Raw genomic sequence first — 18970 nt, forward strand, 5'->3', positions numbered from 1 at the left:
ATATATAAATCATGTATTATAATAATAATATATAAGTTCTGTATAATAATAATATATAAATTCTGTATAATAATAATATATAAATCCTGTATAATAATAATAATAATATATAAATTCTGTATAATAATAATATATAAATCCTGTATTATAATAATAATATATAAGTTCTGTATAATAATAATATATAAATTCTGTATAATAATAATATATAAATCTTGTATTATAATAATGATAATAATAATGACTGCCAATGATGACTCACAATTAAAGGGTCTCCACAGCAAAGTAACAAACTGTTAATAAATTTGTAGGAGAAATTTTACATTCTTATTCTTTGCTGTGAAAACATTTTCCAAACTTTGTACCATCAGTGTACTGAATATTGTACCAGTACAGACCCCCCATGGATTTCCCAATATGTCCCTGGACCCCCTTCCCTAGACTGTCCTTATCATCCTCATCTCCAGTCCTATTGGGTCCCAGTATGACTTCACCAGACATCCAAGACTTGGCTTTAGGTTCTATATGGATAGCCAGCAACCAACTGGGATCTCTTCATATTTCTTTATATTCACCCTCTAAATACAACCAGGGAATTTTATTCTGCTGTTTTTTTACAAGGAGACCCGGAATGGAGGTCCGGATACAGGCAAAGTGACTTCATGCCATCTGACACATCACATCAAAACTGTGACCCCCCACCTTCAATAATAAAGAGAATCATTTCAATTGTCTATAAATTATTCAGAGATCCCCCATACCATCCCCAATCATTTGGATCCACCCCCCCCCCAAGACATATGGATCAATGCGTGTGTCCAGACCAAATTTCATTTTTAGTTTTGGATGGAGTTGGGGAGGATTAGAACCCCTACCAGATTGTTACTACTACGAGGTGCTGGATATTACATAGTTACATAGTTAGTGAGGTTGAAAAAAGACACAAGTCCATCCAGTTCAACCCATGATGCGTGTGTGTTTGCTTTTAACCGTACATTGTGTACCCCTGTATGTTGTGGTCTTTAAGGTGTACATCCAATAGTATATATTCATATCTAATATTGGGAATGACTCACTTCGATGACTCGGCGACTCACATACAGATAATTGCCCCAACAAGAGGCGGGTAATCAGAGAAGTCCCGATTTGTAGAAAGTACCAATGGCACCACACAATGTTCATAGAGTCCAGTAAAGTTTTTTATTAATAAAAATAGAGCTGAGGCGTTTCTTTTTCCTTGTAGCCCTGATGAAGGGAGGTGTCTGAACTGCGAAATGTGTTGGCTTTCCTTGTCTACCAATCATTTCATTAAAAGCCTTCCTGGACACCATGAACACTGATGTCAAGATCGGGGGTCAGGCTCAGAGGCCAGTAGCTATAGCAGTGGAAGCTCACACAGGAACCCGCGGGATAGGAACACAGGCAGGTCACCAAGGTAGATGACGCAGGCTCACCTGATGTGCGGAGTCTAAGCACTAACCGTTGTTCACCAGAGCTCCTGATGGTGGAGACGGGTTGTGCATCGTGTTAGCACCAGGTCGTGGTCCTCAGGATCGCCCAACCAGGAGAGGAGCAAGCCAGGGTCCAATAGCAGATATAGCAGTTTGGGATCAAGGAGAAGCATAGTCAAGGAATAGCCAAGGTCAGTAACGAGAAGTTACAGGTTGGGATTAAGCAGAAGCAAAGTTGAGGAACAAGCCAAATGTCGATAATGAATGGTAGCGAAGATACGGCAGCAGCAGGAGAGACAAGCGAGATATTGGCTGGGGAAGGCACAAAATTCTGGCAACCAGGAAGTGCAGAGACATGGCTTAAATCAGGAAGTTCATGGGAGGAGCAAAGAGTTCAAGGTTCAAGGCAATTAAGATTCACAGCAGGATCATTCAAGGATTTGTCCAAGGAACTGTTCAGCATTCCAGATGGCTTAGTAAGCAGAGTCATTGCCAGACACAGCAGAGGTCTCAGGTTCAAGTCTGGGTCCTGACAGTACTCCCCTCCTCTAAGGATGTCCGCTGGGCGCCTTAGGACCAGGTTTAAGAAAGAAACCTCTGGTGGAATTTCCTTGTTAATTTAGGGGCGTGAACATTTTCTTCTGGACCATATCCTTCCCATTGAACCAGATACTGTAATTTGTTCCTAAAGATCCTGGAATCAAGAATTCTCTTCACCACAAATTCTTCTCAAGAGGTGGAAGAATTCTTCCAGAAAAAGGATTTTCCTTAAATGGTTTGAGTAGCGATATGTGAAAAACTCGATGAATTTTCATACTGTCTGGAAGTTTTAAATGGAAAGTGATTGGGTTGATCTGAGCAGAAATCTGGAAGGTCCCAAAATCTTTTCTCCCAACTTTGCAGATGGAACATGGACCTTCCAATGTTCAAATGATAACCAAAGTTTGTCACCCACATGAAAGGTTGGAAAGGATCTGCGATGTCTATCAGCAGCCTTCTTGTAACATTCCTGAGCCTCCCTCAAAGTCTCAATCAATTTCTCCCAAATCTCTTGCAACATAGTTCATCTGTGGGTTATTCCTCCCACTGACACCAATGATGGGGCACTATTCCTCCCACTGACACCAATGATGGGGCACTATTCCTCCCACTGACACCAATGATGGGACACTATTCCTCCCACTGACACCAATGATGGGACACTATTCCTCCCACTGATGGGACACTATTCCTCCCACTGACACCAATGATGGGACACTATTCCTCCTACTGACACCAATGATGGAACACTATTCCTCCCACTGACACCAATGATGGGACACTATTCCTCCCACTGATACCAATGATGGGACACTATTCCTCCCACTGACACCAATGATGGGGCACTATTCCTCCCACTGACACCAATTATGGGGTACTATTCCTCCTACTGACACCAATGATGGGACACTATTCCTCCCACTGACACCAATGATGGGACACTATTCCTCCCACTGACACCAATGATGGGGCACTATTCCTCCCACTGATACCAATGATGGGGCACTATTCCTCCCACTGACACCAATGATGGGGCACTATTCCTCCCACTGACACCAATGATGGGGCACTATTCCTCCCACTGACACCAATGATGGGACACTATTCCTCCCACTGATGGGACACTATTCCTCCCACTGACACCAATGATGGGACACTATTCCTCCTACTGACACCAATGATGGAACACTATTCCTCCCACTGACACCAATGATGGGACACTATTCCTCCCACTGATACCAATGATGGGACACTATTCCTCCCACTGACACCAATGATGGGGCACTATTCCTCCCACTGACACCAATGATGGGGTACTATTCCTCCTACTGACACCAATGATGGGACACTATTCCTCCCACTGACACCAATGATGGGACACTATTCCTCCCACTGATATCAATGATGGGGCACTATTCCTCCCACTGACACCAATGATGGGACACTATTCCTCCTACTGACACCAATGATGGGACACTATTCCTCCCACTGACACCAATGATGGGACACTATTCCTCCCACTGACACCAATGATGGGACACTATTCCTCCCACTGACACCAATGATGGGGCACTATTCCTCCCACTGACACCAATGATGGGGCACTATTCCTCCCACTGACACCAATGATGGGACACTATTCCTCCCACTGACACCAATGATGGGACACTATTCCTCCCACTGACACCAATGATGGGACACTATTCCTCCTTCACTGACACCAATGATGGGGCACTATTCCTCCCACTGACACCAATGATGCTGGATGCGGAGGTCCTGGGCTGGTGTGGTTACACGTGTTCTGCGGTTGTGAGGCCGGTTGGATGCACTGCCAAATTCTCTGAAGACGGCTTATGGTAGAGAAATGAACATTCAATTCACGGGGAACAGCTCTGGTGGACATTCCTGCAGTCAGCCAATTGCACGCTCCCTCAAAACTTGTCCTACCTGTGGCATTGTGCTGTGTGATAAAACTGCAGATTTTAGAGTGGCCTTTTATTGTGGGCAGCCTAAGGCACACCTGTGTAATAATCATGCTGTCCAATCAGCATCTTGATATCCCACACCTGTGAGGTGGACGGATTATTTTGGCAAAGGAGAAGCGCTCACTAACACAGATTTACATAGATTTGTGAACAATATTGGGGAGAAATCGGCCTTTTATGTACATAGAAGAAGTCTGAGATCTTTGAGTTCAGCTCATGGAAAATGGCGGGAAAAACAAAAGTGTTGTGTTTATAATTTTGTTCAGTGTATTTTTTTGGCACACACCAAAAAATCGGTGGCAGCTTCTTGATAAGTTATCAGTAAGTTTTATAGGAGGCGCCATTTCATTTTTTATTTTTAACAGAAAAAGTCCAGACGAGTCAGGCCAGCTATTAATTATTAATACATCCGGGAGGGAAATGGCTACTGTGAGAGATTTTCTTCCTTATGATGACTTTGCAGATGGGAAAATCCCACAGATACGGAGGAAGTGCGAACTGTGTTTCCTGCTTGGCAGGCGTATCTCCCAGACACACCTCAGTGCTGAGTATATAAAGGCGTGTCTCACCTGTCTGCATACAGAGCCTCACCTGTCTGCATACAGAGTCTCACCTGTCTGCCTGCACTGTCTCACCTGTCTGCATACAGAGCCTCACCTGTCTGCATACAGAGTCTCACCTGTCTGCCTGCACTGTCTCACCTGTCTGCATACAGAGTCTCACCTGTCTGCCTGCACTGTCTCACCTGTCTGCATACAGAGTCTCACCTGTCTGCCTGCAGAGTCTCACCTGTCTGCCTGCAGAGTCTCACCTGTCTGCCTACAGAGTCTCACCTGTCTGCCTGCAGAGTCTCACCTGTCTGCCTGCAGAGTCTCACCTGTCTGCCTACAGAGTCTCACCTGTCTGCCAGCAGTCCTCTCTGTGTCTCACCTGTCTGCCTGCAGTCCTCTCTGTGTCTCACCTGTCTGCCTGCAGTCCTCTCTGTGTCTCACCTGTCTCTCCGCACAGTCCGCTCGTTGTAGGGTGACCTTTGTCTTGCTCTATATACCGTCCTGCTATTCATCATGTCTAAGAAGGTGGCGGTTATCCTCTCCGGATGTGGGGTGTACGATGGGAGTGAAATCCATGAATCCTCCGCTGTGTTGGTTCACCTGAGCCGAGCCGGAATCCAGGTAAGTGAAGGAAATTCTCATATGTGGTATTGGTGGATCTGGCCAATTTGATTGGATGGAATGAATGAATGGATGTATTTCCTGCACATTATATACTGTATATATATATATAGATAGATAGAGAGCGAGAGAATGCATGAATAGCTTTCTATGAACAATGTATCAGCTGCTCTGCTAATAAGATGACAGTAAAATCTTCCCATTCCCACACATTATCCTCCATCGGAGTCCTTTGGGTGTAAAGTCCCAGCAAGGAAGAGAAGTGACAATGAAAGGCGATCAGCCTGATGTATTATTCTCACCTCATAGGGAGGATTGCCCGCTGGATACAATGGATGTGAATGGAATTTACTAACAAGAGAGATGTGATCGGCCATGGGGTGCCTACAATACAATGGGATTTTCTCGGGGGGTGGGTTCTGTCTAGATGTTAGTAATTAGAGAAATAATTGAGGAAGAAAACTACAATAACTCTCCCCCTATAGTTACAGAAGACCAACGGAGTAATGAATGCAAGTCCAAAGATAAAGGAAAGCAGAGACATAAATATAATATAATATAATATAATATAATATAATATAATATAATATAATATAATATAATATAATATAATATAATATAATATAATATAATATAATATATACAGATATATATGAAAGATGTGAGTGCGGAGTGCTGGTCACAGTTGGGCGCGGTGTCTCCCGGGGGGGGGGGGGGAATGAATCATCCCAGCATTATAAAAATGAAAAGAGGAAACAAACTTTCTCTGACTTTGTTACATAATTACAGATAATCTGGTAAAAAAAAAAATTACAAATCCATCCACATCAACCCACAGAGAAAAAAAACCTCTATATACACCCTCCTATATACACCCTCCTATATACACCGTCCTATATACACCCTCCCATATACACCCTCCTATATACACCCTCCTATATACACCCTCCCATATACACCCTCCCATATACACCGTCCTATATACACCCTCCCATATACACCCTCCTATATACACCGTCCTATATACACCCTCCCATATACACCCTCCTATATACACCCTCCTATATACACCGTCCTATATACACCCTCCCATATACACCCTCCCATATACACCCTCCTATATACACCGTCCTATATACACCCTCCCATATACACCCTCCCATATACACCCTCCCATATACACCGTCCTATATACACCCTCCCATATACACCCTCCTATATACACCCTCCCATATACACCCTCCCATATACACCGTCCTATATACACCCTCCTATATACACCGTCCTATATACACCCTCCTATATACACCCTCCCCTATACACCCTCCCATATACACCCTCCCATATACACCCTCCCATATACACCCTCCCATATACACCCTCCCATATACACCCTCCTATATACACCCTCCTATATACACCCTCCTATATACACCCTCCTATATACACCCTCCTATATACACCCTCCTATATACACCCTCCCATATACACCGTCCTATATACACCCTCCCATATACACCCTCCTATATACACCCTCCCATATACACCCTCCCATATACACCGTCCTATATACACCCTCCTATATACACCGTCCTATATACACCCTCCTATATACACCCTCCCCTATACACCCTCCCATATACACCCTCCCATATACACCCTCCCATATACACCCTCCCATATACACCCTCCCATATACACCCTCCTATATACACCCTCCTATATACACCCTCCTATATACACCCTCCTATATACACCCTCCTATATACACCCTCCTATATACACCCTCCTATATACACCCTCCTATATACACATTCCTATATTAGCAATCTAGTGAGCTGGCCAGAACCACCTCTGGATCTGGAGGGAGTCTATTCCACATTTTACAGCTCTTACTGTAAAGAAGCAACAACTACAAAGCACAGAGAAGGGGAGGGGCTTACTATGGGAGGTTTCAGTCGGATATCCACCCCCCCCCCTCCCCCACTGACCGTCCAGTGTGACTGAGGAAAGTCCTATGGATATAATATATAATAATGGATATAAAATAAAATTTTGGATATAATATGTAATATTAGATACAATATGTAGCAATATATATAATAATGGATATAAAAATGGATATAATTATATAATAATAACGGATATTGGGAATATAATATTAGATATACAGTAATATGCAATAAAGGATATAATATATAATAAAGGATATAATATATAATATTAGATACAATATGCAATAATATATATTATAATGGATATGATAAGGAATTGAATATATCATATTAGATACAACATATAATAATGAATAAAATATATATTATTAAATACAATATGTAATAATAAAGTATATAATATATAATCATGGATATGATAATGAATACAATGTATAATATTAGATATAATATGTAATAATGGATATAAAATATAATAATGGATATGATAATGAATATAATATATAATATTAGATATAAAATATAATAATAGATATAATATTAGATACAATATGTAATAATATATAAAATAATGGATGCAGACACATTGTAGGGGAGGGAAGCGTTCAGCTCAGAGATCTATGGGGCCCCAGATACAAGGAATGATATCCAATAGGGGGGCAGACCTCCAAGCGCCCCATACAGGCATAGATTGGGGATTAGGGGCCCTGGAGAGCCAATCAGATCATGAAGGAATTGGACAATCTGTTTGGGGGAAGCCCCTATAGCACACCCCATGGAGCCCCTATAGAGGACATAGTGGACCAGCTGATTCTGTTTCATTTTTGGAGGCGGTCCTCATAGGAGGTCCTCTGATGTCACACTCCCCACCTTATATGACATCATTACAAAGTGAAATCCCAATATTTGTCCTCTGCAGCCATTGTTTATAAATAAAGTTACACTTGTTTTGTTACATTCCGTTCCCGCCCGTCCTGTCTGTGATACGATTGGTTGGTGTATAATGTGCTGCCGGGCAGAGAAGAAGATGGCGGACAACCCGAAATATCTCCTGAAAATGTAACAAATAAAAGAAAGTTTCACAGAGAGCGAAAATACCGATCCAATCACCTTCCAGCCAAATCCATCCCAAACCAAACATACAACTTATATCACAGATTATGTTCTGGAGAGAGAGCTGGAAACAATGTAACTGATAGGAGTCAGCACAGGAAGGGATCAGATCTCCGGATCTCTGGCATTTCTTCTACTTACTGACCTGATATAAATAACACATTGAATGGGATAGAGAACAGAATGAGGGGGGATGAATAGGGGAGGACAGTGACCGGGATACATCCCCCTATACATTGTGTGTGAGGAGGAGGAGGATTATAATGAGCATGGTGACGATGAGGATGTTGATGGGAAAGATGATAGTGATGAAGATGAGGATGATAATAATGATGATGAGGATGATGAAGATGAGGAGGAGAAGGATGATGATGATAATGATGGGGATTATGATGATAATGAGGATGATAATGATGAGGATGATAATGATGAGGATGATGAGGATGATAATGATGAGGATGATGATGAAGATAATGATGGAGATTATGATGATAATGAAGATTATAATGATGAGGATGAGGATGATGATGATAATGATGGGGATTAGGATGATAATGAGGATGATAATGATGAGGATGATGATTCTGTTCCTATTCTGTGTATTTGGGAGTCATTTCCTGTTATTGGAATGTTCTTCCGGTCTCTATGTACTAACGGTCGGTGGTTTTCTCCCCCGCAGTATGTGATCTTCGCCCCGAATATCGATCAGATGCATGTGGTGGACCATGTGAAGGGACAACCGACCGAGGAGAAGCGCAATGTACTCACAGAGAGCGCCCGCATCGCCCGAGGGAACATCTCCGACCTGAAAGATCTGAAAGTCAGCGAATTTGGCGCACTGATCATACCCGGTATGGCGGCCAATTTTTACATCCAGGAATTCCCACATTACATGATTATCATTGGCAGAGACCGAGAGGGGAAATCCAATATATTACAGTTGTCACCAGAACAGGAAGTGAGGGGGAATCCAATATATTACAGTTGTCACCAGAACAGGAAGTGAGGGGGAATCCAATATATTACAGTTGTCACCAGAACAGGAAGTGAGGGGGAATCCAATATATTACAGTTGTCACCAGAACAGGAAGTGAGGGGGATCTTCCCATGGGGACACCTACAGTAGAAAAACAAACCCTTCTCTACTCCCAACGCTACAAAGGATGAAATCTTTGGTTTTATAATAATAGTATAATGTGATCAGAATGCTGATTGGTGCCTATTTTTTGTCCTTAAGGTGGTTTTGGTGTCGCTAAAAATTTGTCTACATGGGCTGTGCAGGGGAAGGACTGCTCCGTTCTGAAATCCATCGAGGAGACGATTAAAGCTTTCCATACCAGCAAAAAGCCGATCGGTCTGTGCTGCATCTCCCCGGTGCTGGCCGCAAAACTCATCCCAGGATGTGAGGTCACCGTGGGCTGTGACACCGAGTGTGAGAAGTACGTCAACCTTCGTTCTCTATGATCCTTCATCGTTTTCTATCTCTATGATCCTTCATCATTCTCTATCTCTCTGATCCTTCATCGTTCTCTATCTCTCTGATCCTTCATCGTTCTCTATGATCACTCATCGTTCTCTATCTCTATGATCACTCATCGTTCTCTATCTCTATGATCACTCATCGTTCTCTATCTCTATGATCACTCATCGTTCTCTATGATCCTTCATCGTTCTCTATCTCTATGATCCTTCATCGTTCTCTATCTCTATGATCCTTCATCGTTCTCTATCTCTATGATCCTTCATCGTTCTCTATCTCTATGATCCTTCATCGTTCTCTATCTCTATGATCCTTCATCGTTCTCTATCTCTATGATCCTTCATCGTTCTCTATCTCTATGATCCTTCATTGTTCTCTAGCTCTCTGATCCTTCATCGTTCTCTATCTCTATGATCACTCATCATTCTCTATCTCTATGATCCTTCATCGTTCTCTATCTCTATGATCCTTCATCATTCTCTATGATCCTTCATCGTTCTCTATGATCACTCATCATTCTCTATCTCTATGATCCTTCATCGTTCTCTATGATCACTCATCATTCTCTATCTATATGTAGGTGGCCACACGCCGGGACTGCTGGAGCTATTAAAGAACTCGGCTGTAAACACGTCAACAAGCAGGTGAATGAGGTCCATGTGGACACCAAAAATAAACTTGTCACCAACTGCGCCTTCATGAGCAACAGTCCTCTGGACCAGATCTACGATGGCGTCGGGGAAATGATTAAAGCTCTTCTGAAGCTTCTTTAACCTAAAGCAGGAAATCTGGAGCCGAAGGTGTCACGGAGTGTCAGTATTGTGATGAGATTGTCAGTGTGGAGACGTTATTTATTATTATTCAGAAATAAAGTGTGATGTCATTTATACAGAACCCTCTCATGTCTGCTTTCTGAGGCCTCCCTCGGGGTGCTTAGGGTGGAAATGGGACAATAATTCGATATTTGTGGGGAAGAAGACGGAAATTTAAAAAAGTATTTTTATTGATAAAACCAGAAATCCATTGAAAGATGGAGCTTCCCTTCCTGTCCTGAAAGTGAGGGGACATCTCCCAAAGAGAGGGGACATCTCCCAAAGTGAGGGGACATCTCCCAAAGTGAGGAGACATCTCCCAAAGTGAGGGGACATCTCCCAAAGTGGGGGGACATCTCCCAAAGTGAGGAGACACCTCCCAAAGAGAGGAGACACCTCCCAAAGTGAGGGGACACCTCCTAAAATGAGGAGACATCTCCCAAAGTGAGGAGACACCTCCCAAAGAGAGGAGACATCTCCCAAAGTGAGGGGACATCTCCCAAAGTGAGGAGACACCTCCCAAAGAGAGGAGACACCTCCCAAAGTGAGGAGACACCTCCCAAAGAGAGGGGACACCTCCCAAAGAGAGGAGACACCTCCCAAAGAGAGGGGACATCTCCCAAAGTGAGGGGACACCTCCTAAAATGAGGAGACATCTCCCAAAGTGAGGGGACATCTCCCAAAGTGAGGAGACACCTCCCAAAGAGAGGAGACACCTCCCAAAGTGAGGAGACACCTCCCAAAGAGAGGGGACACCTCCCAAAGAGAGGGGACATCTCCCAAAGTGGGGGGACATCTCCCAAAGTGAGGGGACATCTCCCAAAGTGAGGAGACATCTCCCAAAGAGAGGAGACACCTCCCAAAGAGAGGGGACACCTCCCAAAGTGAGGAGACACCTCCCAAAGAGAGGAGACACCTCCCAAAGAGAGGAGACATCTCCCAAAGTGAGGGGACATCTCCTAAAATGAGGGGACATCTCCCAACATGAAGGGACATCTCCCAAAGTGAGGAGACACCTCCCAAAGAGAGGAGACACCTCCCAAAGTGAGGAGACACCTCCCAAAGAGAGGGGACACCTCCCAAAGAGAGGAGACACCTCCCAAAGAGAGGGGACATCTCCCAAAGTGAGGGGACACCTCCTAAAATGAGGAGACATCTCCCAAAGTGAGGGGACATCTCCCAAAGTGAGGAGACACCTCCCAAAGAGAGGAGACACCTCCCAAAGTGAGGAGACACCTCCCAAAGAGAGGGGACACCTCCCAAAGAGAGGGGACATCTCCCAAAGTGGGGGGACATCTCCCAAAGTGAGGGGACATCTCCCAAAGTGAGGAGACATCTCCCAAAGAGAGGAGACACCTCCCAAAGAGAGGGGACACCTCCCAAAGTGAGGAGACACCTCCCAAAGAGAGGAGACATCTCCCAAAGTGAGGGGACATCTCCTAAAATGAGGGGACATCTCCCAACATGAAGGGACATCTCCCAAAGTGAGGGGACACCTCCCAAAGAGAGGGGACATCTCCCAAAGTGAGGGGACATCTCCCAAAGTGAGGGGACATCTCCCAACATGAGGGGACATCTCCTAAAATGAGGGGACATCTCCCAACATGAGGGGACATCTCCCAAAGTGAGGGGACACCTCCCAAAGAGAGGGGACATCTCCCAAAGTGAGGGGACGTCTCCCAAAGTGAGGGGATACCTCCTAAAATGAGGAGACATCTCCCAAAGTGAGGGGACACCTCCCAAAGTGAGGGGACATCTCCCAAAGAGAGGAGACACCTCCCAAAGAGAGGAGACACCTCCCAACATGAGGGGACATCTCCCAAAGTGAGGGGACATCTCCCAACATGAGGGGACATCTCCCAAAGTGAGGGGACACCTCCCAAACTGAGGGGACACCTCCCAAAATGAGGGGACACCTCCCAAAGAGAGGAGACATCTCCCAAAGAGAGGGGACACCTCCCAACATGAGGGGACATCTCCCAAAGTGAGGGGACACCTCCCAAACTGAGGGGACATCTCCCAAAATGAGGGGACACCTCCCAAAGAGAGGAGACACCTCCCAACATGAGGGGACATCTCCCAAAGTGAGGGGACATCTCCCAACATGAGGGGACATCTCCCAAAGAGAGGAGACACCTCCCAAAGTGAGGGGACATCTCCCAAAGAGAGGAGACACCTCCCAAAGAGAGGAGACACCTCCCAACATGAGGGGACATCTCCCAAAGTGAGGGGACATCTCCCAACATGAGGGGACATCTCCCAAAGTGAGGGGACACCTCCCAAACTGAGGGGACACCTCCCAAAATGAGGGGACACCTCCCAAAGAGAGGAGACATCTCCCAAAGAGAGGAGACACCTCCCAAAGAGAGGGGACACCTCCCAACATGAGGGGACATCTCCCAAAGTGAGGGGACACCTCCCAAACTGAGGGGACATCTCCCAAAATGAGGGGACACCTCCCAAAGAGAGGAGACACCTCCCAAAGAGAGGGGACACCTCCCAACATGAGGGGACATCTCCCAAAGTGAGGGGACATCTCCCAACATGAGGGGACATCTCCCAAAGAGAGGGGGCATCTCCCAAAGAGAGGGGACACCTCCCAAAGAAAGGGGACACCTCCCAAAGAAAGGGGACACCTCCTAAAATGAGGAGACATCTCCCAAAGTGAGGGGACATCTCCCAACATGAGGGGACATCTCCTAAAGAGAGGGGACATCTCCCAACATGAGGGGACATCTCCCAAAGTGAGGGGACATCTCCCAACATGAGGGGACATCTCCTAAAGAGAGGGGGCATCTCCCAAAGAGAGGAGACACCTCCCAAAGAAAGGGGACACCTCCCAACATGAGGGGACATCTCCCAAAGTGAGGGGACATCTCCCAACATGAGGGGACATCTCCCAAAGTGAGGGGACTTCTTCTAAAGTGAAAGGACTTCTCCCAAAGTGAAGGGACGTTTCCCAAAGTGAGAAGAACACGTCCACAAGCAGGTAGAGGAGGTCTACGTGGACACCAAAAATAAACTGGTCACCAACTGCGCCTTCAGATCTCTGATGGCGTTGGGGAAATGGTTAAAGCTCTTCTGAAGCTTCTTTAACCTAAAACAGGAAATCTGGAGCCAAAAGTGTCACAGAGTGTCAGTATTGTGATAACGATGTCACCTGCTCAGTGTACTAGGAATCTACTCCACAGGGGTCACAGGGAATCTACTCCACAGGGGTCACAGGGAATCTACTCCACTGGGGTCACAGGGAATCTACTCCACAGGGGTCACAGGGAATCTACTCCACTGGGGTCACAGGGAATCTACTCCACAGGGGTCACAGGGAATCTACTCCACTGGGGTCACAGGGAATCTACTCCACAGGGGTCACAGGGAATCTACTCCACTGGGGTCACAGGGAATCTACTCCACTGGGGTCACAGGGAATCTACTCCACAGGGGTCACAGGGAATCTACTCCACAGGGGTCACAGGGAATCTACTCCACAGGGGTCACAGGGAATCTACTCCACTGGGGTCACAGGGAATCGACACCACAGGGTTCACTAGAAATCTACTCCACAGGGGTCACTAGGAATCTACTCCACTGGGGTCATTAGGAATCTACTCCACTGGGGGTCACAAGAAATCTACTCTACTCCACTGGGGTCACTAGGAATCTACACTGGGGTCACTAGGAATCTACTCCACTGGAGTCACTAGAAATCTACTCCACTGGGGTCACTAGAAATCTACACTGGGGTCACTAGGAATCTTCTTCATTGGAGGACCTGGCACTAGGAACACTCACTGTTGCTCGGACAATACTGAGGCAATGAGCCCGGCTCACATAGAAGGGAGATTGTCCAATTGCCGGGGTGGAGCCCTCCTGACTCCGGGGCCAGACCTCCTGACTGCTGGGGTGGAGCCCTCCTGACTCCTGGGCCAGATCTCCTGTCTGCGGGGGTGGAGCCCAGAACGATGGTCAGGTCATTATTAAAAGCCCAGCACACACCTGACCAATTATTATGCTGGCTATACTGAATAGCTGGACCCAGGATTGGAGATTCCATCCCACCCGGATCACTTAGAAATCTCCAGGCTCCGGGTCCCAAACTGGACATTAGAAAACACAGAGCAAACTGAAAAGCCGGTTTCCTCTTCATGTTACAACTCCCTGGAGCCCCTCAACCTGCCTGGTTGAGAATTCTGGGTCACGCTCACTTTTTAAACCCTGGCAGGGAAACGCTCTGCCACATATCCCCCCCCCCCCCCGTTTCGACCCCGGAGGGGGCATAACACACCAGCCTTTCTTCTTCAACTTGGCACCTCTGTGCCAGATATCACTCACAAGGGTGAAACCCAGTCCTATCAGGTGACTTTCCCTATGTCCCCCTGCTACACTGACTTGGGTCCTACAAAGACACCCCTGTGACTTTTTTCGAGTGCGCTTCCAAAAGCGCCATCTGCCTATTTTCCTTGGGGCCACACTTTTAACCGCTTGCCGACTGCCGCACGACTATTTACTGCGGCGGTCAGTCCCGTACAGGCAAAGTGACGTAGTACTACGTCGCTAGCCTGAGAGCCTCTAGGGGGCGAGTGTGCATGCTCCCCTCCCCGCTCGTTCCCTAACATGTCCGCGCGTGTGACCGGCGGACCCGATGTCCGGTGGTCACTCGCGATCTCCCGGTGGAGAGGGAGAAAGGCAGGCGGCTGCTATATAGGATCGTATGTCTCTATGGTTACATCACTAGCCACACTCCTTTACAGTTAGAAGCACGCCCCTAGGGACACACTTAACCCCTCCTTCCCCAATAAAGTTAACCCCTTCCCTGCCAGTGTCATTTTTACAGTAACAAAGCATATGTATAGCACTGATTACTGTAGTAATGTCACTGGTACCCCCAAAAGTGTCAGAAATGTCAGTCAGGGGTCCGATCTGTCCGCCGCAATGTCGCAGTCCCAAAAAAAAAAAAAAAAATCGCAGATCGCCGCCATTACTCGTTAAAAAAAAAAAAAAAGCATAAATCTTTCCCGTAGTTAGTAAACGCAATAACTTTTGTGAAAACAAATCAAAATACGCTTATTGCGATTTTTTTACCAAACATAGGTAGCAGAAAACAAATTTGCCTAAAAATGTTTTTTGATTTTTACATTTTTTGGGGGGGGGAATTTCATATAAAAAAAAAATTTGAAAAATATTGTTTTTTTTTTTTTCAAAATTGTTGCTCTTTTTTTTTGTTTATAGCGCAAAAAGTAAAAATCGCACAGGTGATCAAATAGCACCAAAAGAAAGCTCTGTTTGTGGGAAAAAAAGGACGTCAATTTCATTTAGGTACAGCGTCGCACGACCGCGCAATTGTCCGTTAAAGTCACGCAGTGCTGAATCGCAAAATAGTGCCTGGTCAGGAAGGGGGTAAAATCTTCCGGGACTTAAGTGGTTAAACACTTCAGTAATAGGCATGGGGTCTTTTATTTTGGAATTAAACTCTTTAAGTGACACCGGGTTAAGCTTTGGGCCTTTGTCCTCTGACCTTTTACTTTTATAACTTGAGAGGTTCCCACACCTCTGGAAATCTTTCCCAGAATTACCCTCCTGAACCTGTAGGGGGCCCAATTCTACTGCATCCATTCCCTCTATGGCTGTTATACCATTATTCATCTTCCTGCAACTACACCACCTTGACCAATCAGGTCCACCCTTGTTTTGGTTGTCACCCATGGTAACCAAAACATTAACCAGTAAATTGCACTTTTCCTTATTGTCAAAACCATCGACACATTTATTATAACTAACTTCAGTGTCTGGAGAGCAATCGCACCGAGCAGAGTGATCGCCTCCCCTGGCAACATCACTATCCACCAACTCCACTGGCACATGATCCTCTTCCACCAACTCCACTGGCACAGGACCTTCTTCCACCAACTCCACTGGCACAGGACCCTCTTCCACCAACTCCACTGGCACATGACCCTCTTCCACCAACTCCACTGGCACATGACCCTCTTCCACCAACTCCACTGGCACAGGACCTTCTTCCACCAACTCCACTGGCACAGGACCCTCTTCCACCAACTCCACCGGCACATGACCCTCTTCCACCAACTCCACCGGCACATGACCCTCTTCCACCAACTCCACCGGCACATGACCCTCTTCCACCAACTCCACCGGCACATGACCCTCTTCCACCAACTCCACCGGCACATGACCCTCTTCCACCAACTCCACCGGCACATGACCCTCTTCCACCAACTCCACCGGCACATGACCCTCTTCCACCAACTCCACCGGCACATGACCCTCTTCCACCAACTCCACCGGCACAGGACCCTCTTCCACCAACTCCACCGGCACATGACCCTCTTCCACCAACTCCACCGGCACATGACCCTCTTCCACCAACTCCACCGGCACATGACCCTCTTCCACCAACTCCACTGGCACATGACCCTCTTCCACCAACTCCACTGGCACATGACCCTCTTCCACCAACTCCACTGGCACATGATCCTCTTCCACCAACTCCACTGGCACATGACCCTCTTCCACCAACTCCACCGGCACATGACCCTCTTCCACCAACTCCACCGGCACATGACCCTCTTCCACCAACTCCACCGTCACATGATCCTCTTCCACCAACTCCACCGGCACATGACCCTCTTCCACCAACTCCACCGGCACAGGACCCTCTTCCACCAACTCCACCGGCACATGACCCTCTTCCACCAACTCCACCGGCACATGACCCTCTTCCACCAACTCCACCGGCACATGACCCTCTTCCACCAACTCCACCGGCACATGACCCTCTTCCACCAACTCCACCGGCACATGACCCTCTTCCACCAACTCCACCGGCACATGACCCTCTTCCACCAACTCCACTGGCACATGACCCTCTTCCACCAACTCCACTGGCACATGATCCTCTTCCACCAACTCCACTGGCACATGACCCTCTTCCACCAACTCCACCGGCACATGACCCTCTTCCACCAACTCCACCGGCACATGACCCTCTTCCACCAACTCCACCGGCACATGACCCTCTTCCACCAACTCCACCGGCACATGACCCTCTTCCACCAACTCCACCGGCACATGACCCTCTTCCACCAACTCCACTGGCACATGACCCTCTTCCACCAACTCCACCGGCACATGACCCTCTTCCACCAACTCCACCGGCACATGACCCTCTTCCACCAACTCCACTGGCACATGACCCTCTTCCACCAACTTTTCTGACAACCGACCATCACTACATAATTTCACTTTTGGGTTGATGACCCCTACCACATCATAGTTACATCACATATACTTGTGTACTCTGCACTTCCTCCCAGACTTCTGTCTTGTCCAACAGTACCCCAGAGTGACTCTCATACCGAACAATATTAGGACACAACCTGGAAATGCACTGAGAGACAATTTTCAACATGACCAACCAGAACTCCCATATTGGCCACCTTTGTCCGGTACAGCCTGTCATACCCAGCTCCAATTAGTGGTACTCTGCAGTACCAGCTCTCCCGAACATGGAAGAGACAGCGAAGTATACACTGGCTGTACCTTCCAGTACTCTAATATTTCTCTCAGCATGTCTGTCCAAACAAAGCACCGTGATTCTACACATAAGACCTTCCTGGGGTCCTTCATGTTCCTGGGGACGTGGAGAGACTCATTTACTGGTGCCTTAGAGGTGGTGCTTCTTATAAGGGGTTCCAATACAACAATCCGGTGCTCTCCCACAACGCAGCCAGGTGCGGATTCACCACAAAACTCTCAGGCTCAGAGTCAATCATCTGTTCCAGGCAGGGCTTTTTTTCTTAGAGAATAGGTGAAGGAACTCCTCCTTCTAAGTTACTTTGTGTCTTCGCCCCCTACCCACCTCTGAGCACTAACCCTTGGTTCCACCCCCTACCCACCTCCGAGCACTGACCCTTGGTTCCACCCCCTACCCACCTCCGAGCACTGACCCTTGGTTCCACCTGCTACCCACCACCAAGCACTGACCCTTGGTTCCACCCCTACCCACCTCTGAGCACTGACCCTTGGTTCCACCCCCTACCCACCTCCGAGCACTAACCCTTGGTTCCACCCCTACCCACCTCTGAGCACTGACCCTTGGTTCCACCCTCTACCCACCTCTGAGCACTGACCCTTGGTTCCACCCCTACCCACCTCCGAGCACTAACCCTTGGTTCCACCCCTACCCTCCTCCAAGCACTAACCCTTGGTTCCACCCCCTACCCACCTCCGAGCACTAACCCTTGGTTCCATTCCCTACCCACCTCTGAGCACTGACCCTTGGTTCCACCCCTACCCACCTCCGAGCACTAACCCTTGGTTCCACCCCCTACCCACCTCCAAGCACTAACCCTTGGTTCCACCCCCTACCCACCTCCGAGCACTAACCCTTGGTTCCACCCCTACCCACCTCTGAGCACTAACCCTTGGTTTCACCCCCTACC

The 18970-nt window shown here is 47.0% G+C and overlaps 1 protein-coding gene across 1 annotated transcript; it reads left to right on the forward strand.

Annotated features, from left to right (window-relative positions):
• Nucleotides 1-4977: 4977 nt before the first annotated feature.
• On the forward strand, nt 4978-13647 carry LOC309560262 (glutamine amidotransferase-like class 1 domain-containing protein 3, mitochondrial). The gene is made up of 5 exons (XM_082263843.1): nt 4978-5148; nt 8896-9067; nt 9454-9655; nt 10277-10498; nt 13633-13647. Exons 1-4 carry the CDS (start codon nt 5041-5043, stop codon nt 10467-10469), a joined length of 675 nt encoding a protein of 224 aa, XP_082119969.1. The 5' UTR covers nt 4978-5040; the 3' UTR covers nt 10470-10498; nt 13633-13647.
• The last annotated feature ends 5323 nt before the right edge of the window (nt 13648-18970 follow it).

The sequence above is a fragment of the Pelophylax lessonae genome (genome assembly GCF_965119305.1).
Source record: "Pelophylax lessonae genome assembly, chromosome: 7".
NCBI lineage: Eukaryota > Metazoa > Chordata > Amphibia > Anura > Ranidae > Pelophylax > Pelophylax lessonae.